The sequence below is a fragment of the Amia ocellicauda genome, chromosome 19 (genome assembly GCF_036373705.1).
Source record: "Amia ocellicauda isolate fAmiCal2 chromosome 19, fAmiCal2.hap1, whole genome shotgun sequence".
In the NCBI taxonomy this organism is placed as follows: Eukaryota; Metazoa; Chordata; class Actinopteri; order Amiiformes; family Amiidae; genus Amia; species Amia ocellicauda.
In genome coordinates, this window is record NC_089868.1 from 16,516,705 (window position 1) to 16,536,485 (window position 19,781).

At 40.9% G+C, this 19,781-nt stretch overlaps 1 protein-coding gene across 1 annotated transcript; it reads left to right on the top strand.

Annotated features, from left to right (window-relative positions):
* Positions 1 to 4,700: 4,700 nt before the first annotated feature.
* Positions 4,701 to 13,614, top strand: LOC136714697 (slit homolog 2 protein). Its single transcript, XM_066692301.1, has 2 exons — positions 4,701 to 5,058; positions 10,843 to 13,614. The coding sequence occupies exons 1-2, from the start codon at positions 5,046 to 5,048 to the stop codon at positions 12,102 to 12,104; spliced, it is 1,275 nt and encodes a 424-aa protein (XP_066548398.1). The 5' UTR covers positions 4,701 to 5,045; the 3' UTR covers positions 12,105 to 13,614.
* Positions 13,615 to 19,781: the final 6,167 nt, after the last annotated feature.

A 19,781-nucleotide genomic window follows, 5' to 3' on the forward strand; every position in this document is an offset into this window, starting at 1 on the left:
ATAAAACAGATAAACAGATACAATATGCTCCTTTCCATTAAAACATTTTTAACTGTAAACATCAGTTTCAGAATAGAAAACAACAATCACAATTAGTCTGCAGTGGCCATATGAAATGAGTTGTGATTAAAACAAGCCAGTTATGTGAAGCACTTAGTGTAAGTATGAAAGTATGATTTTAATTAAGATTTGACATTGTACACAGATACAGATGTCATAACATCAGTGCACACAAACATAATTATATCCTCTGATAAAACACTGACTCCAGCGTTCTAAGGAAAATGTAGGTTGATTAATTTATATTTGGATTTTTCCCAGTTTAAGTACTTTTACCAGTTAAAGGAAATAATAAGTTATAACTACAATTATATCTTATATATGTTGTGCAATCAGGCATTTCACAAAACACCTAAACCTTTCAGGCATTATATAGTATTACACATAGGACCTGTTTTCACTGTTGAAGCTATTGTGACATCAGCTATCACACTTTGTACTATCATGTAGGTATGTTTGTTTTACTTCTCTGTGGTCCATTGCAGCTACATTTTACAAAAACTTTGACCTGTACCTGAGAACAATGGAGAACAGCCTCAGAGAGTGACACAAGCTTATCCCTATTCATTCCCTTCCATAGCTTCCCTGTCTCAGATTTAATTTATAACTTGTGCTATGTTTCCACACATCAATATCATGTTTGTAATCACAAAAAGTAAATTATGCCACAAGGAAAAGAACACTCAGAGTGCATTTTAGGCTGAAATATAACTAATGTTAAAATAATGCATAAAATAAGTGTGCTAAAATATTTGTATTATGGCATTCATTTATTTAATATTACTTCAAGAGCATATTCATTGTTTTTCATGAGCAAATCTTGCTATGTATAGATGTTAATGTAACGAAATATAATTACATTCAAGAATGTACATACCATAAGGGATACCTACTATCTACCCTCTGCTATGAGATTCATTCTCCTACTACAAACCTTATAATCATCTAATATTCCAGACCAATAGAAATGCAGGAGATATTCTAAGCAGTTGAGATCTTGAAACATCGTGTAATCTTGACACATAAATGACAGGTTCTGTCAGTCAAATAGTTTAAAAGGATATTTAGAATTGCAGTCATTTCACAACATGCCTTAAAAATGTTTTGCAATTGATTAAATGGCCACATAAAACAGCCAAATTGTGTCATTTCTCCACAATCAGTCATTTTGTGAAATGCCTGAAAAGTTATTCAAAATGCTCACAATTACAGATTTTACAAAATGTCTGTCACTCACTCTCATACACGTTTAAAAGCTCCTATTTAAATAAACACATAAAATGGAAACATTGTATCAAATTTTTCTTCAACTAATTCTCCTTCAAATCAAATACTACAAATCATATTTGTAAAACAATTATATTTCCTTCTAAACCCTTCACTAAAGAAAAAAATGCATTGAGAGAGAGAGAGAAAAGAATGGGTGGGGTTTTATGTTGGTTTTTCTGTATAAAATAAACATTGTGCGGTTGGAAAATATCAGATGCATTTAATTTTTAGATAACTGAAAGAGATTGAGACATTTTTAAATGTCACAATGTATACACTCAGAAGTCCACTGTTTGTATACAGAGACTTAAGATTAAAGTTTGCGTCCATGCTATTTAATTACACATGCAGATGTTTCTTGTTTTTATTTAGTTTTTTTTAGAGCATTTCAATATTTTTTAAATCCCTAATGAGAAAGGAAAATCATTTGAAGTCTTTAAGTTGATTGCATATCCTTCAGATATTTTCATGAGAAAAAGTAATGGTATTTCAGATCTTTGGAGAATATTCCTCTTATTTTGATGCTTTCAAGTACATAGAAATGAAGCTCAATGAACTGTACACAATCAGGTTTTTAATTTGCCTTTCAGATTTGATTGTCTGCTGTCCAATGCAAATGCAGTAAAAGAACAAATATAAAATGCCTTTGGTAAATAACACTGATTGAATCTTGATATTGGAATTCATTATTTACATGGACAATTATTCAGATTCTTAGTTTGATGTTGTATAGTATAATGTATTGAATATCTGACTAATGTGGTCTATTAAATATGTCTGAACAATGTTGTTTTCACTAGGGCATTTGCAATAGTTAAGGAATTTATGTATATTGGTGTTTTAGACGTGTATTCCAGGCAATCGGTGCTACATGTTGTATCTCGGGGCACTTACCAGAGCTGAGCGCCGAGTGGGACACTTCTCTCTGCAGGTCGGCACAATTACCTCTGGCTTGCCCAGCTAACACACATTTCACTCTGTTGACTGAACCCAAGGGCACTTAATCAAAATGATCATTTCTGTTAGTATTTTCTTTTAAAGGCATCTATATACAAGTGAGCACTGGTAGTTTGCAATTATCAAATACTTTTCTGTTCAGGCAGATAGTTCTTGAATTTGAAGCTGCAGGTCTTCAGGTATTTTTGACAATGTCATCATCAAATCATAAAGTGTTCAAGCAAGCTCTGTTTATCTTGATACCTTTTTCTTCCCAGTCTAAAGCCTTAAACACTTCTTCAAAATTTGCCATAAAGAGTTTGTGTCTCCTTGACTGATCAGATCTGAATTGTGTCTGTGTCTTGATGGTCTTAATATACACCAATCAGCCATAACATCATGACCACCTGCCTAATATTGTGTAGGTCCCCCTTTTGCCGCCAAAACAGCCCTGACCCGTCGAGGCATGGACTCCACTAGACCTCTGAAGGTGTGCTGTGGTATCTGGCACCAAGACGTTAGCAGCAGATCCTTTAAGTCCTGTAAGTTGCAAGGTGGGGCCTCCATGGATCGGACTGGTTTGTCCAGCACATCCCACAGATGCTCGATTGGATTGAGATCTGGGGAATTTGGAGGCCAAGTCAGCACCTTGAACTCGTGATTCATCAGACCAGGCCACCTTCTTCCATTGCTCCGTGGTCCAGTTCTGATGCTCACGTGCCCATTGTAGGCGCTTTCGGCAGTGGACAGGGGTCAGCACGGGCACCCTGACTGGTCTGCGGCTACGCAGCCCCATACGCAACAAACTGTGATGCACTGTGTGTTCTGACACCTTTCTATCAGAACCAGCATTCACTTTTTCAGCAATTTGAGCTACAGTAGCTCGTCTGTTGGATCGGACCACACGGGCCAGCCTTCCCTCCCCACGTGCATCAGTGAGCCTGGGAGGAGTGGTGAGGTCATGTGCAGACAGGTTTCCACAACAGTTAGTGGTTCGGACACTGTAGTTGTGATACAGAGACTGCAGTGTGGTTGCGATTGCCCAAGTTTGCAATCTGTTGGGACCTGCAAACGCTACTGAAAGTGATGTTTTTTTTTTCGCAGTGCGACTGCAGTTTTGCAGTGTATTGGTGTGATATGCGTGTTACGATCAAAGACGGTTACTTTGTTCACCGCTTTTCCTTCCTTGGACCACTTTTGATAGATACTGAGCACTGCAGACCGGGAACACCCCACAAGAGCTGCAGTTTTGGAGATACTCTGACCCAGTCGTCTAGCCATCACAATGTGGCCCGTGTCAAAGTCGCTCAGATCCTTACGCTGCCCATTTTTCCTGCTTCTAACACATCAACTTTGAGGACAAAATGTTCACTTGCTGCGTAATATATCCCACCCACTGACAGGTGCCATGATAACGCGATTATCAGTGTTATTCACTTCACCTGTCAGTGGGCATAATGTTATGGCTGATTGGTGTATATATATATATATATATATGTGTGTGTGTGTGTGAACTACCATATGCCAACCCAGATCTGCAAAACTGGATACCATGAATTGCTATTTAATGTGTAATTTGGGCTCTGAGGTACATCAGTAGAAGCGGTTAATGACAAACTCGAATTCTAACAGGGAAGAATCCTGGGAAAAGAAAATCCCTCAATTACCCAATTCTTTACAACCATCTGCAATTCATCACATTGACTTATACACTGGGTTATTCTTTGACTGCCACCTTGTGGACCAAATGAAAAACAAAACACATCACTAGCTGTTGTGAACCAAGGATGGAGATATTCTTCAATAAGCAGTAAAACATGAAGACTCATACGTCAGTGTTTGGCATAATGAAATCGATCATGTATTGCTGATAAATAGGGCACACTTATCAATCCATTGATTCAATATATTCAAAACTGTATTAAATTAGTATTGTGTCCAAATGTCAGACGACAGTGTTCCTTAATGATTGGGACACTGACCATGAGTCCTAATATATGGCACCGAGATACAGAACTTACAGACACACCTGCGAGGAAACAAAGTAACGACTAGAGGGGGCTACTGCGCAGACTCAGACTGATACACAGCCCACCAAAACACTGCTAATAATATCTACAGTATCTATAACTGCGGTTTTCACCACATTTGACATACTGGACGCATATTGAAAATCTTATTTCAGGTTAAAAGACTTACTCCCAATTCAATTAGACAGTTAGGGGGTCCTTGATATAATTTTATTTTGATAACATTGCACCTGTGAAAAAGAAAGTTAATAAACAAGTTAGTGGTCTGAATGTGAAAGTGGCACACGGTTATCAGGTACTTTATGGCGCTTTTAAGGTGGGGGTGTTTTATGAGTATCCTGTTGACTCACTCAGATTTCTCCTCTCCTGGCACTGACTTGACTTGGCAGCAGCGTTTGCAGTAGGCAGTGCTGTACCAAACGCACAGGACGAAACCTGCTCCCTGTTTCCTCATAGGTGTCTCCTCTACACTGTCCTCGGCTTACAAGTGTGTCCATGACATCAGCCTGTGCGCATTGTGTTGAGGGACGACGGTTACTATTACTAAAGAGCCCGACTTTCCACATTCCTGGTCCTTTGAAAGCCACACGGACACACCCAGAGTGAGGGCGCCGAGCCGAGCCGAGCCGAGCCGCCAGCGCCGCGGGAGATGGGCTGCGGGGCTGCGGGGCGAGGAGACACCGCGCACGGCCGCCTGTAGAGCCGGGCTGGGGACCAGGACACACCGACCGAGACGGACAGGACACGGCCATGTCTCCACAGGGTAAGAGGCAGAGACTTGGACACTGTCCTGAACCGCTTTGAACGGCCACAGAAAGAGAGGAAAGAGTTGCAGGTCTTTGATTGTGAGCTGTGGGAGGGTTACAGCTGTCAGTTTGCAATGGGAATAGAGAAAGGACGTGATGCAGTGATATTATCCCTACTTTTAAACTCGTTTCATATATACACACACTCATGTTTGCATCTTTAAAGCTGCTCTTTCTGATGATATGTACCCTGATGCGGATTGCTCGTTTTTCTCCTGCGTAAATTCCTCACTCGACATTTGATTTATTTCAGATTAAAAGTGTTACTTAATATACAAGTTATTTGGCATGTTGGAACACAACAGTTAATACAGTAGCACGCTTTGCATACGTTACTTTGCATCCCGCTCCCGTTTCACTTTTCTGTCTGTGCAAATGAAAATGAAATGATCATGCATGAAGAGACCCATTGTTACTGTCAAAGAATAGAGCCCAGTCTGCATCCGCATTTGAACAAGATTCATTCATTTTCAATGGTCATCCCCCATGTTATCTGTTGTTCAAGCTGCCCTTTATAACATGATAACCAAGACTGTAACCGTGCAGGGAGGGGCCAGGCTTTAAACAGACTGCCATGGCACCCACACAGGGATATAGGCTAATACCGAAAGCAGAAACTCAGAAACAGCCATCGGAAAAAGCACTTAAGTAAACTAAACTTAGTGTCAACGATGCAATACAAAACAGAAAGAAAAATCTCTAAAACTGCGCATAGTTGCGGAGTGAGATCATCTCTAGGGTGTATTTGCAAATGGCTAATCCGACTTCTTCCTAATGTGTCCTTGCTGTGAAGTGCAAGACAGTAGAGATTGATTTTCACACTTCTCTTCCCAAAGCTAAATCGTGGGCACAGTAAGTTTAGAAAAAGTGCCAGCACTGATAGGACAACATATAGGACGGTTTTGTCTCCTATAACTTGTTTTTATTAATAACCAGCAGCTGGCCAATATGATGTCCTTCCACATATGAGAATAGCCAAATCATATTTCCCTAGATGCATGTGAAAACTAGACTCCACTATTTTATTGAAGCTACAGAAGTATGAAGGCACACCAGAAGAAGGATGTTACTCTGGTCTGTCTCACTTCTCCAGTATTGAGTTAGTTACAGAGGCACTTGTGTTTGTCAGATACTTGTACCCTGACACTAATTAGCAGTGCATGACAACTCTGCAGTACAGTAACTAAGCAAATTAGTCGCCTCCTGAGAAAGAGCATGAAGGCCACTTCCCACACACTACTGGCAATTTGCATTTAACCTCTCTCCTGTGATTTTTAAATACAGCGCCTACTTTGAAGACAGCTCAAGCAGAAGCACTAATATATACAACCAATGCATTTTTAAACTTACAGCATAAGAGGATATTTGTCAAAAGTTTATTGTAAAAAGGTAGTTACCTATAATATATTTATCTATATAGTATTTTAGAAAATCTGAAATTAATATTTTACTATTATAATATGATGACATTATTCTATTATAATATTATTATAACATTTAATTTCCATTGTTTTCATGTTGGCAAGAGGTGTTCATCTGAAATTCATATTTTATCAGCCAGTCTATCAGGTGATCATGTGCTAGTTTAGCTCAATGAAGATAACCAGGTGTACATATTATGTGAATCACATTTATAAACAGGGATGCATACATTGAATTTGTTCTTCATCGATAAAAGCACACACTCTTCCTGAGTAACACCTAACCTTCACTGGATGACTCGGTGAGGCTGATTACAGGGGCTCGGTAGGTGACGTGAAATCCTTGGCTAAGGCACTAAAACCAAACCCTCTCATTTTTTCTCTAGTCTAGAAATCTTTGACAGTAAGCCATGGATGATGGTGGGTCTTTTTTACACCACTGTTTTCTTTAGCCGCAGACTACATTTAGTGTTGTATTTAAGGAGACAAAACAAAGAAAGGAAAGGCACAAAATCAACTTTAAATATCACAGGATCCCAAACAAAGCCTGACTACAAACTATAAACAGTAGTTAACTTAATTCTTGTCATTCAGTTAAGAACAGCATACATGTAAAGTATTCTTCTGTATTCTGCACTGATATATATAACTCTCAAGTTTCTTGGTTTGTCATGTACCATATCATTTTTACCTTTAAAGGAAAAATAACACTGAAGGAAAGAGAGCAGGAGTAGGGAGTATTTTCATTCAGTCCCTTCCAGTTAAGTGAGGTACAGAAAGCCTCCAGGGTATTGTGGCCTGCCATTTATAATTACCCCAGAGACGTGGCTGCTGTTTACATTACAGAGTTCATGGGAATCACTTCACATGCCATATTTTTTGTGTTTTGTTCAGGGATGGAGACTTCAATGTCTGATTTAAAAGTTTTATTACAAAATTATGATTTTCATCTCACAAAAGGTCATCTGCTATGTCACTTATTAGAGCACTACTTTTAACGATATAAAACCAGTACAGGTATTAATTAATCTGTTCAATAACGCATTATTAGTCAGGGCTTTTGTTTGAATTCTGTTTCCTTGTGCCCTTTAGGTCCTATTAAGAGGAAGGGAGTAATCAGCCCTGTTTATCTGGTATCCCTGGAAACCAAGTCCTATTTGTTATGTTTTATAGTGACAAGTGAAAACCACCTCCCATTAACTACACTTAAAGTCGCAGTGCACCTGAGCAATTAGCAAAGCTCTAGCTCTTTTAATCACTGAATATCTACTGAATTTGAACTTCGTTCTGCTACAGCTCCTCCTTCAAGAACAGACCGTCCCCAGCTGTTCCAGTCCGAACTGGAAATAAACGTACTTCTGTAGAATCAGTCAAAACCACAACTATTTCGAATTTGAGCTAAGTTACAGAAGTGCTTGCGTTCCTCTGAGCTGTCGCACGGTAGCATTATTCCCCCCCTGCTGTGAGACGGGAGTTAGAGCTCGGCTGCTGTTTATGGTGAGGAAATGTGAAGTCATGGCCACCGAAGTGGAGGGAATGGTGCTGTACTCGCAAACGAAACACGTTTCTCCCATTATATCACCATTTCAAACGGACTGTGATCAGGACCTATACCTCTGCCGTGCATTCAAGTACAGACACAGGGAGCTCTGCACACTTCACTGTGTCTCTCATTCCCCTCCGCCACACTGGACCTGGGCAGCGCTGGCCCGGTCTTAGACAGCATTGTTCTCTCCCAGGGTAGGATTTCCTCTGCTCAGTGAGGCTCCGTCAAATCAGGCGAGGGACTCGGGGGCCCAAGCCATAGCAGTTCCCATGTCAACCCCCGGTCAGGCCGTAATAGATTGTACACTGGCGCTCAGTTGCTAGGGATGACAGATGTTTACACCTTCAGATCACCTGGTAATTGTCAAGGTGCAGTCGTGCCATTGTGTGTCTTCTAAAGCACAACAAGCTGCAGAATGAAATATCAGTAACCAGAGAGACGCAGATTGAGATTCCACTTACAAGTCTGCAGAAAATCATTTGCTAGACCATTACTGTATCCTGTACCCAAACACATTCATAACAACAACAAATGGTATAATAATTATTGAATAGACAAAAATGTAATATTGATGTAATTCTTATCCTGTTAAGAATTAAATAGTGCAATATCCTCTAGTAACTATGTGAATTACGCTCCACAGATGGCGTGTTTGGCAAACAACCAAGTAACAACTTAAAAAAAAAAGAAAATATATAAAAATATAATCAGTTACTTTCAGCTTTCAGTTTTCCAGAAGGGCTTAAATATATCCATCCACATTGTAAATGATGTGTTAAACTGCATTTATTAAAAATAATTTAAATTATTACTGTTTCCTTAACAGTTTACAAGTAATATATACAGTGAGGGAAAAAAGTATTTGATCCCCTGCTGATTTTGTACGTTTGCCCACTGACAAAGAAATGATCAGTCTATAATTTTAATGGTAGGTGTATTTTAACAGTTAGAGACAGAATAACAACAAAAAAATCCAGAAAAACGCATTTCAAAAAAGTTATAAATTGATTTGCATGTTAATGAGGGAAATAAGTATTTGATCCCCTATCAATCAGCAAGATTTCTGGCTCCCAGGTATCTTTTATACAGGTAACGAGCTGAGATTAGGAGCACTCTCTTAAAGGGACTGCTCCTAATCTCAGCTCGTTACCTGTATAAAAGACACCTGTCCACAGAAGCAATCAATCAATCAGATTCCAAACTCTCCACCATGGCCAAGACCAAAGAGCTGTCCAAGGATGTCAGGGACAAGATTGTAGACCTACACAAGGCTGGAATGGGCTACAAGACCATCGCCAAGCAGCTTGGTGAGAAGGTGACAACAGTTGGGGCGATTATTCGCAAATGGAAGAAACACAAAATAACTGTCAGTCTCCCTCGGTCTGGGGCTCCATGCAAGATTCAGCCTCGTGGAGTTTCAATGATAATGAGAACGGTGAGGGATCAGCCCAGAACTACACGGGAGGATCTTGTTAATGATCTCAAGGCAGCCAGGACCATAGTCACCAAGAAAACAATTGGTAACACACTACGCCGTGAAGGACTGAAATCCTGCAGCGCCTGCAAGGTCCCCCTGCTCAAGAAAGCACATGTACAGGCCCGTCTGAAGTTTGCCAATGAACATCTGAATGATTCAGAGGAGAACTGGGTGAAAGTGTTGTGGTCAGATGAGACCAAAATCGAGCTCTTTGGCATCAACTCAACTCGCCGTGTTTGGAGGAGGAGGAATGACCCCAAGAACACCATCCCCACCGTCAAACATGGAGGTGGAAACATTATGCTTTGGGGGTGTTTTTCTGCTAAGGGGACAGGACAACTGCACCGCATCAAAGGGACGATGGACGGGGCCATGTACCGTCAAATCTTGGGTGAGAACCTCCTTCCCTCAGCCAGGGCATTGAAAATGGGTCGTGGATGGGTATTCCAGCATGACAATGACCCAAAACACAGAGCCAAGGCAACAAAGGAGTGGCTCAAGAAGAAGCACATTAAGGTCCTGGAGTGGCCTAGCCAGTCTCCAGACCTTAATCCCATAGAAAATCTGTGGAGGGAGCTGAAGGTTCGAGTTGCTAAACGTCAGCCTCGAAACCTTAATGACTTGGAGAGGATCTGCAAAGAGGAGTGGGACAAAATCCCTCCTGAGATGTGTGCAAACCTGGTGGCCAACTACAAGAAACGTCTGACCTCTGTGATTGCCAACAAGGGTTTTGCCACCAAGTACTAAGTCGAAGGGGTCAAATACTTATTTCCCTCTTTCACATGCAAATCAATTTATAACTTTTTTGAAATGCGTTTTTCTGGATTTTTTTGTTGTTATTCTGTCTCTCACTGTTAAAATACACCTACCATTAAAATTATAGACTGATCATTTCTTTGTCAGTGGGCAAACGTACAAAATCAGCAGGGGATCAAATACTTTTTTCCCTCACTGTATCCTTTATTAAGGCTACAGAACAAACTGAAGTACAATTAAAGGATATATATTTAATTTCTCCAAGATACATTTCGATATTCTTTATGAAATTCCTGTATTATGTAAAAAGTGATAATTTAGACAGTTAAGTGTTTACAATAATGAATTAACACCTATTATGTATTAGTTTACACCAGAAATAGTGTTCTGAATCTGTGCAAATGCTAAAAAGTCTTCAGACAAACTAATTCAATTTAAACTAATTCAGACTAATTCAAAGTGCATAAACTGTCATATTCATAAATCTGTGGTTATGTTTTTAAGAAGCATTTTTTAATTAATATTCTTTATTTCTCCATAGGCCATTTGTGGAGGACAACAGTCCTTGGGGTTCTCCTGGTGCTGTGGGTCCTCACTGTGGTGGAGGGCGAACCAGACAGGTGTGAGTGTCCGCAAGCAACTGTTGAAGATACATTTCCCCAAGAGCTGCCTTCTGGAAAGTGTTGCTTAAATTACTCCAGGTCTTCCTTTGATCGTATACCATGGAGCATGTTTTCTAAATCGAAGACCCTGAGGATACTGGACCTTTCTGCTTGTAGCATCACCGAGATCTATGATGTCAGTGGCCCAGTTGGACTTCTTCAGGAACTTTACCTGGACCACAACAAGTTAAAGAAGCTGCCTGAGAACTTCTTGGCCAACACCCCAAACCTGAGGGTCCTTCACCTGCAGGACAACAAGTTGCAGAAACTGCCAGGTAATTTTCTGCAAGAGTCCCATCACCTAGAGGAGTTGCATCTTGACTTCAATCACTTATCCAGTCTGCCCCTCAGCATCTTCAAACCAGGGCTGCAGAGACTGGAGCTTTCCAACAACTCTTTGGATTGCACATGCGACCTCATTGAGCTTCTGCAGGAGTCCAATAAACCACAAAGAGTTAATGCTAGTGACTGGAGATGGTTGATCACAAACCTAACTTGCGCCTCTCCTGAGCACCTGTATGGCAAGAGCGTGTGGTCTATCAAGAAGACAGAGGTTTGCCGGTCTAAGGGGCTGACGGCCCTCTTCATTCTGCTGCCCTTGACTTTAGTGTTAGCCCTGGTATTGTGCTGGTGCTGTGGCAGAAAAAGGAAGAGAAAGGAAGGCACCTTTGACCTGGCCAAGCGGGCCTCCCACCTGTCCACGGTGGACCGAAATGGCTCTGATGGAATGATGGACCGGCGCCACCACTATAAGCCCTGCGAGGTGGCTCTGCCCAGGGACAGGGAGAAGAACATTCTCCTCAAGAACCAGCTGATGTTCAGGCCCTCTACTGCCTTGCTTGGCAGCAACCGGGACCTTTATGAGGAAGTGGAGATCAAACTGGGCTCCGTGGATTCACTGGTGCAGCCGCCGTCTGAAAACATCATCATGTCCTCCAGCCTAGAGTCTCAGGAGGCCACGGAGCACCTGGGGGACAGCAGACCAGACCTGGAAACTGTGAGTGTGACTGAGGTGCTGAAGGACTCCAATGACAGGGAGAAGCTCTACCTCACCCAGTCAACTGAATACTATAACCTGGTGCCAGGCATCGACCTCGGCGACTCGGATCACGGAGAGTATGAAAATGTGGACCTCTCATGAAATGACATCAATGGGCTTTTGAATAACAGAGGAAGCTCTGTCTCGACAATCCGTGAAAGCTGATCATGGATAATTGTATGTCAGATTGTCAGGATCCCTCATCTGGGTGAGGACTTGAAAGGAGTGCTGGTATCGGTGTGTGCTTAGGGTGAAACCCAGAGATTTTTGTAAATTCCAGTACACAGCGGACACAGGTGGGCTTTTCTTGTTTTAGTCCAGTGTAATGGAACTCCTTTTTAATGCAAGTTGAAGTACAATTCCTTCTTTACATGTGAAGACTATAGAAGTATTCACACAGTTTGTTTCTTTTTTAAGAACTATTCATTAGCAATTGTAGAGTAAGGTGACACAAGGTGGCCCAAATGATCACCTGAACGAATATTCCCTTCTCTAGGAAGATAATGTTCCTCACAGGAGTTACACACAGCACAGTTCAGTGTGATATACTGCACTGTGAGAGTTTAAACAATGGCTTTCTTAAACACAGGCAGTTTAGTCCATTGTCCTAAGAGCTGACTGACAGCAGGACAAACCATTAAGTTTGTTTTGTCCTGAATAGAACAGTGAAATTGGTGTTCTTGCCAAACCTGTTGAGAAACCTGTACTGTGGGGTTTGACTTCATTCTTAACATGATACACACCTTCGGATGATCATATGAATTTATATTTGTCCAGGGTGTCTACTTGTCCAGTTTTTTTAAGATACCCACTCCCTAATTGTGCTTTATCTTCCAGTACATTGCCAAGTGATTTTTTTTAAATTAATTATTAAAGTTAAGGACACTGGAAGATTGTGTCACTTTAGAAGTAAGGGATATAATCCCCCCATCCCCCAATATAATCCCCCTAAGACTGCAGAGGCAGGGGTGAATAGATAACTTTAGGGCTTGAACAATTAAAAGGATACAAGAAAAATATTGTTAAATGGATTGCTAAATAAAGCATGCACTGCATTCACACACAAATGCAAAACCACAACAGAAAGATGAAGCCTAAATACTACAATCTTCCAAACAAAATCAACACATTTCACATGAGAAGCTGTCTAATGGAGTATATCAGCTACATTATCTCAAGAGATGGGGTGGGACATTTCCTGGAATTTAAAATTAACACTGGAGTGTATTGTTAAACAAAATCAAATTCCCGAACACAGGGTGGATGTTAGACCTTGTTTGGTTAGACATTTTAAATTAGTGCCTTACAAACAGTGTACACATCCTAACAAAGCTGTATAAGGTTGAAAGAAGGCAATGCTTTAGGGTAAACCACTGATCTACTGTTGCACTGCAATAAAATTTCAAACAAATATTACAAAGCACTGGTTTTAACTTATGGTGCCCTGATTTTGTAGGCACCGATATGTGTACATAGTTTTAAAGAAATAAGATGAGCCAATAACTCTAATGTTATATGTTTTATATGTAAACATTTTTTAAGAAATGTTCATTTATATTTATACATCGCGTTTTGTAAAAACACAAGAAGAAAATAAACGCTTTTAAACTCAGACGTGTATATTATTTTTCTTATACAATATAGTAGTTTTTTATGATTTCATCATTTAAGATACATCTGTCAATGAAAACAGTTCTGTAAACAAGTGATTCAAATAATCAACTGGGTAGACAATACCTCAAAAAGCAATACAGCAGTAAGCAGTCCTGAGGAAATTACCTGTTTTCCCCTGCAATCCTACTGTCCTGAGGAAACAGATGTGTTTGTGCACCTGGTGCTGCATCAGGACCGTTTCCACTGTCTAGTGAACCCTCAGTCCAGAGGTCAGGTCTGGCATCACCCAACAGCATAGGTCATCATAGTGTCAGACATATTACCACTAAACACATCCTGACATGGACACCACCTTCAAACTGAGAGATTCAAAAACACCTAACAGACACTAGGTACCAAAAACCCTTCCTATCACAAATGAAAAGGAGGATTGCGGGCACATGAGTTTATGGTGATGTTTATCAAAACCAGTTCACAAAATGCTTAAAATGTTTCTACTGATAATTCATATCCAGCACTTCTGCCTAATCAATAATAACCTTTGAACCTGTGAAAAAAAGTGCCATACATTTAAACTGCGGATAGTAACTTAGCGTATTATTATAGCCAAATTCTGAGTTTCGTAAATATCTTATTTATCACTTGAGTAGCATTTCTTCATGAAGGAACTGTGAGTTTTGTTCGTGGATATTCCATTTAATAAAAGGCGTGTTTACATTTTTTAATTTACAATTTGATCCTGGCAGTTCGAACGCTCGACCGACTCGCATCCCAGCATGCACTGCAGCGGGGGGTGTTTTAAAGGCAGGGGGCAGACAAACACCCTTCGCATCATTAAGGGTTCAATTACGTAATTGAAAGCTCTGTTGGAATTAAAACCAGCAGGGTAGGTGGTACTCTAGGACCAGGGTTGAGAACCACTGACCAAGACCACTCTGACCTTGTGCTCGGCCCTTCCAGCATGGATGCCTCATATTGGGGTTGGTACATCACATCACTTCATAGGAGCATGTGGTCCCTCTCTGAGTCAGATGAGACTGTCCAGAGCACAGAGGCTGTCAGGGGGTTTAAGTTTCCTCCTCAGCTCTTTGTAGCCCATCCACTGGCGCTGCTCAGTTTCCCATGAAAACCAGCCATTGTTCACCATGTAACTGTGATACCTTCAGAGCCCCTCCATGAGTTACCTGCTGCTCCACTTCTCTGAGGTAACTTTCTTCTCATAATAGGCTTCTCTCACTGCTGCACATTTCACATCCGCACAGGAGTTATGGCAAAGAGCAGCCCTCGAAATGCCAGCCACTGCATCACGGCAAATACTGTTCACGACAGCCATGTGTAAAGTAACCAAACAGCTTTAAAACCAGGTCCAGGGAATGCTATGTGAAGTGAATTTAGTGAAGTGTTGGCAAATAACTTTTTGTACCAGACTTACATTAGACCCACTCAGCCCTTCTATAAAACAAAAAATCTTGGACAGCAAAATTGTTTGGCCCAGAACCTTTCCAAATGTGGCTGGAGAGCTGGCCCAGATCCGTGTATCAGGTCAGGGCCTGTGTCAGTTTGCTGCTCGCATCTTCTGACTTAAATGTGGATACTGGATTTGGGCCAGAGCACAGACATATGGGACAGTGCTGGTCCAGTACCGGGAGGCTAATAAATATATTACAGTCCAGTGGCCTAATTTGGATAAGCTTTTATATATGCCACTTTTGTATACCCCTAATCTGACCCAAGTCCAATACCACGTCTATTCCACTTCCACTTCCAGGATCTGTGGCATAATGTATTACTATAATGAATTATTATAGAATAAAAAAGAAGATATAAAAGAAGATAGGAAAGCTAGGCATAATCTATTCTAAACAGTGCTTTAAGAAGTTGTCATTTAAATTTAGATGCTGGGATTTTGAAATATCAATCCAGTAGGCATGTAGGTTATGGAGGATAATCCACGTCAAAATTCAAAATAAATACACAGAGAAAAGAATAAATCAATAAATGAATAAATAAATAAGTGCTGAAATAAAAAATAAATAGATGGACATTTATTTATTTAGCCATATATTTATTTCAACATTTATTTATTCATTTATTTATTTCCCATTTGCTGCTTTGCTATTTACATTTCTCAGTGCGCTTTTACATTTTGAAGCGGTTCTTGTATTTATTTTTATTTTTCAATCTGTTGATTACAGCTAGTGGGCAGTATCCAGTACACGTATTGGCTTATCCAGCACATTCATGTGTGGTTTAATTGTTTCTGTAGTCAATTACGTAAATAAATAACTGAAGCGTATCTATTGGAATAACCAACAATACATGTTTTGACTTTTTCTTTCTTACAAACTCTACATTTCCACTGAAACTCAATTGAACCCCACTACTCACATTTAGTGTATATATTTTCACTTAAAAAATGGTTACATCAATAAAATAAAATATATAATTTTTATAAATAATAAATAAAGACATATACATTTATACCAATATAATATTATGAGCTGTGTTTAAGGAATTATTTTGTATTAGTAGTCCATATCCTCAGTCCTTTTTAAGTCATTGGTCTTCCTCAGAGCATTGTCATTGATCTTCAAACACCTAGGCTATATGTGTAGTCCTGTGTGGCTCACCATGCATAGTGCTGGGCTCGAAAATGATACAAACTGAGTTCCACTCCTGGTGGAGCCCTTGTCTTCTGAAAATCTATTGGTTGTCTTCAGTTTTTGTGCCAGAGGGGGCAGTGTGAGGTTGATATACAAGAACTTTGAGCAACTAATAGGAGAAGCCTTTGTGGCTTACAGCATGCAGTGCTTGCCTGGAAGTTGCCTGAACCTGGGTTCAAATCCTGGTGCAGTTTGTGTTACTCATGATTGTTTTAGTGCTGGTGTGAGATTGATATACAAGATATTCAAGCAAGTGAGTATGTAGTCCTTTGTGGCTCATTGCATTGAGTGCTGGTCTAAACGTGAACAGGACTTGGGTTCAAATCTTAGGGCACCATCTGTCTTCATAACATCTATGGTTTCTGGTGTGTTTTAGTACCGGGGGGGGCAGTGTGAGGTTGATATACCAGAACATTGATGAACTAGGAGCAGGGTCTTTGTGGATGAGTCACAGGGTGCTGGTCTTGAGGCCAGCAGGACCCAGGTTCAAATCTAGGCTGAGGAGGTGTTGGTGACAGAGGTAAGTACATTAAGGCATATAATACTAAGCAATGTTTAGAGAGAGGTGGGCTGAGTTAGAGGTGGTGGGGAAAGGCAGGAGTGTATGGTAAGGCCAGGGTGTGAGGTGGGTAAGAGGAGGATTAAATGGATTTTACATGCTATAGCCTGACACCTACACTTATGCCTCTTATCCTGGTCCATCACACATCTCATTATGTTTATCCTACAACAGCCTTACTCACATCACACTACTACTCACTCTATGCTTCCCCACTCTCAACATCATAGCCCTTGATGTACTTACCTTGGTCACCAGCAACCTCCTCAGCATGGATTTGAACCTAGGTCCTAATAGCTTCAAGACCAGCACTCTGTTACTCAGCCACAAAGAACTCTCCTTTGAAATAATCAGATTTCTGATATATCAACCTCACACCCTCCTGACCCTAAAAAAAAAGTCCTAGTTTATGATGAAGAGATTGTCAGAAGACAGATGCTGCATCAGGATGTGAATCTAGGTCCTGCTAACATCTAGATCAGCACTTAATGCAGTGAGCCACAGGGACTCTGCTTCTAATTTATCAAAGTTCTGGTATATCAACCTTACACTGCCCCCTCTGGTATTAAAACACACCACAAACAACACATTCTCTGAAGACGGATGATTCCCCAAGATCTGAAGCCAGATCCTGCTAGCTTCGAGAGCAGCACTCAATGCAGTGAGCCACAAAGGACTACATACTCTCATCCTAGATTATCTAGTATATCAACCTGACACTGCCCTTTCCAGCAGTAAAACCACAGATACAATTATGAGTAACACACAATGCACCTGGATTTGAACCAAGGTCCTTTGCAGCTTCCAGGGAAGCACTGCATGCTGTGAGCCACAAAGACTTCTCCTGTTACTTGCTTAAAGTTCTATCAACCTCACACTGCCAGACAACAACAAAGAGACTTTCAGAAGACAATGGCTCTACCAGGACTTGAACTCAGAACTTACTACTTTTGAGACCAGAACTCTGCATGGTCAGCCACAAATAACTACAGTTATGATATGGTATATCCACTACACAGTGCCTCCTCTGGCACAAAACATCAGATAAAGAGAAGAAACATACTGCACCAGGATTTGAACCCAGTTCCTACCAAGTTTCAGTTGAGAAGTACTACTCTACTACTTTATCAAAGTTCTGGTATTTCAACCTTACACTGTCCCCTCTGGCACAACAACAGAAGACAAGCAAGAGATTTTCAGAAGAGATGGTCTCCAGCGGGATCGGAACTCAGGATTTGCAAGCTTTGAAACTAGCAGGAGCACTCTGCATGGTGAGCCACAAAGGACTATACTAAATACTATATACTATATATTATATTATAAGATTTTAACCCAAGTTCTTCCACCTTTAATGTTAGGACTCATCTATTACCTCAATGATCTGGCATATCTGCTTCACACTGCCCCCTGTTGCAGTAAAACAAAGCACTAGTAGCACTGAACAAACAGTTTCAAATGACCGCAACTGACCATATGATCTTCCAGCTTTAAGATCAGTCAGCAAAGCTGTGGGGCCACAAAGTATTGAGTTCTATTGTTATCCAAGATCTTCAATATCAAACTCACCCTGCCCACTTCGGACAAACAACACATTCTCAATAGACATCACCACAAGATCAATTTGAACTCAAGACCAGCTAGCTTTCAGACCAGCACTCCATAAAGAGACACAGAGCTCCCTGTTCAAAGATCTGGTGTATCAACCTTCCACTGCCCCCTCTGACACTAAAACAAAGCACTAGCAGCACACAAACAATAACATTTCCAGAAGACAGCAGGTCACCCAGGTTTTGAGCCCACAACCTGACAGCTTTAAGTAACCAAAGCTGTGAGCTACCAGGGACTGAAAACATACACTCACCTAAAGGATTATTAGGAACACCATACTAATACTAGACACTCACCTAAAGGATTATTAGGAACACCATACTAATACTGTGTTTGACCCCCTTTCGCCTTCAGAACTGCCTTAATTCTACGTGGCATTGATTCAACAAGGTTCTGAAAGCATTCTTTAGAAATGTTGGCCCATATTGATAGGATAGCATCTTGCAGTTGATGGAGATTTGTGGGATGCACATCCAGGGCACGAAGCTCCCGTTCCACCACATCCCAAAGATGCTCTATTGGGTTGAGATCTGGTGACTGTGGGGGCCAGTTGAGTACAGTGAACTCATTGTCATGTTCAAGAAACCAATTTGAAATGATTCGACCTTTGTGACACGGTGCATTATCCTGCTGGAAGTAGCCATCAGAGGATGGGTACATGGTGGTCATAAAGGGATGGACATGGTCAGAAACAATGCTCAGGTAGGCCGTGGCATTTAAACGATGCCCAATTGGCACTAAGGGGCCTCAAGTGTGCCAAGAAAACATCCCCCACACCATTACACCACCACCACCAGCCTGCACAGTGGTAACAAGGCATGATGGATCCATGTTCTCATTCTGTTTACGCCAAATTCTGACATTTTTCCAGTCGTCCAATTTTGGTGAGCTTGTGCAAATTGTAGCCTCTTTTTCCTATTTGTAGTGGAGATGAGTGGTACCCGGTGGGGTCTTCTGCTGTTGTAGCCCATCCGCCTCAAGGTTGTACGTGTTGTGGCTTCACAAATGCTTTGCTGCATACCTCGGTTGTAACGAGTGCTTATTTCAGTCAAAGTTGCTCTTCTATCAGCTTGAATCAGTCGGCCCATTCTCCTCTGACCTCTAGCATCAACAAGGCATTTTCGCCCACAGGACTGCCGCATTCTGGATGTTTTTCCCTTTTCACACCATTCTTTGTAAACCCTAGAAATGGTTGTGCGTGAAAATCCCAGTAACTGAGCAGATTGTGAAATACTCAGACCGGCCCGTCTGGCACCAACAACCATGCCACGCTCAAAATTGCTTAAATCACCTTTCTTTCCCATTCAGACATTCAGTTTGGAGTTCAGGAGATGT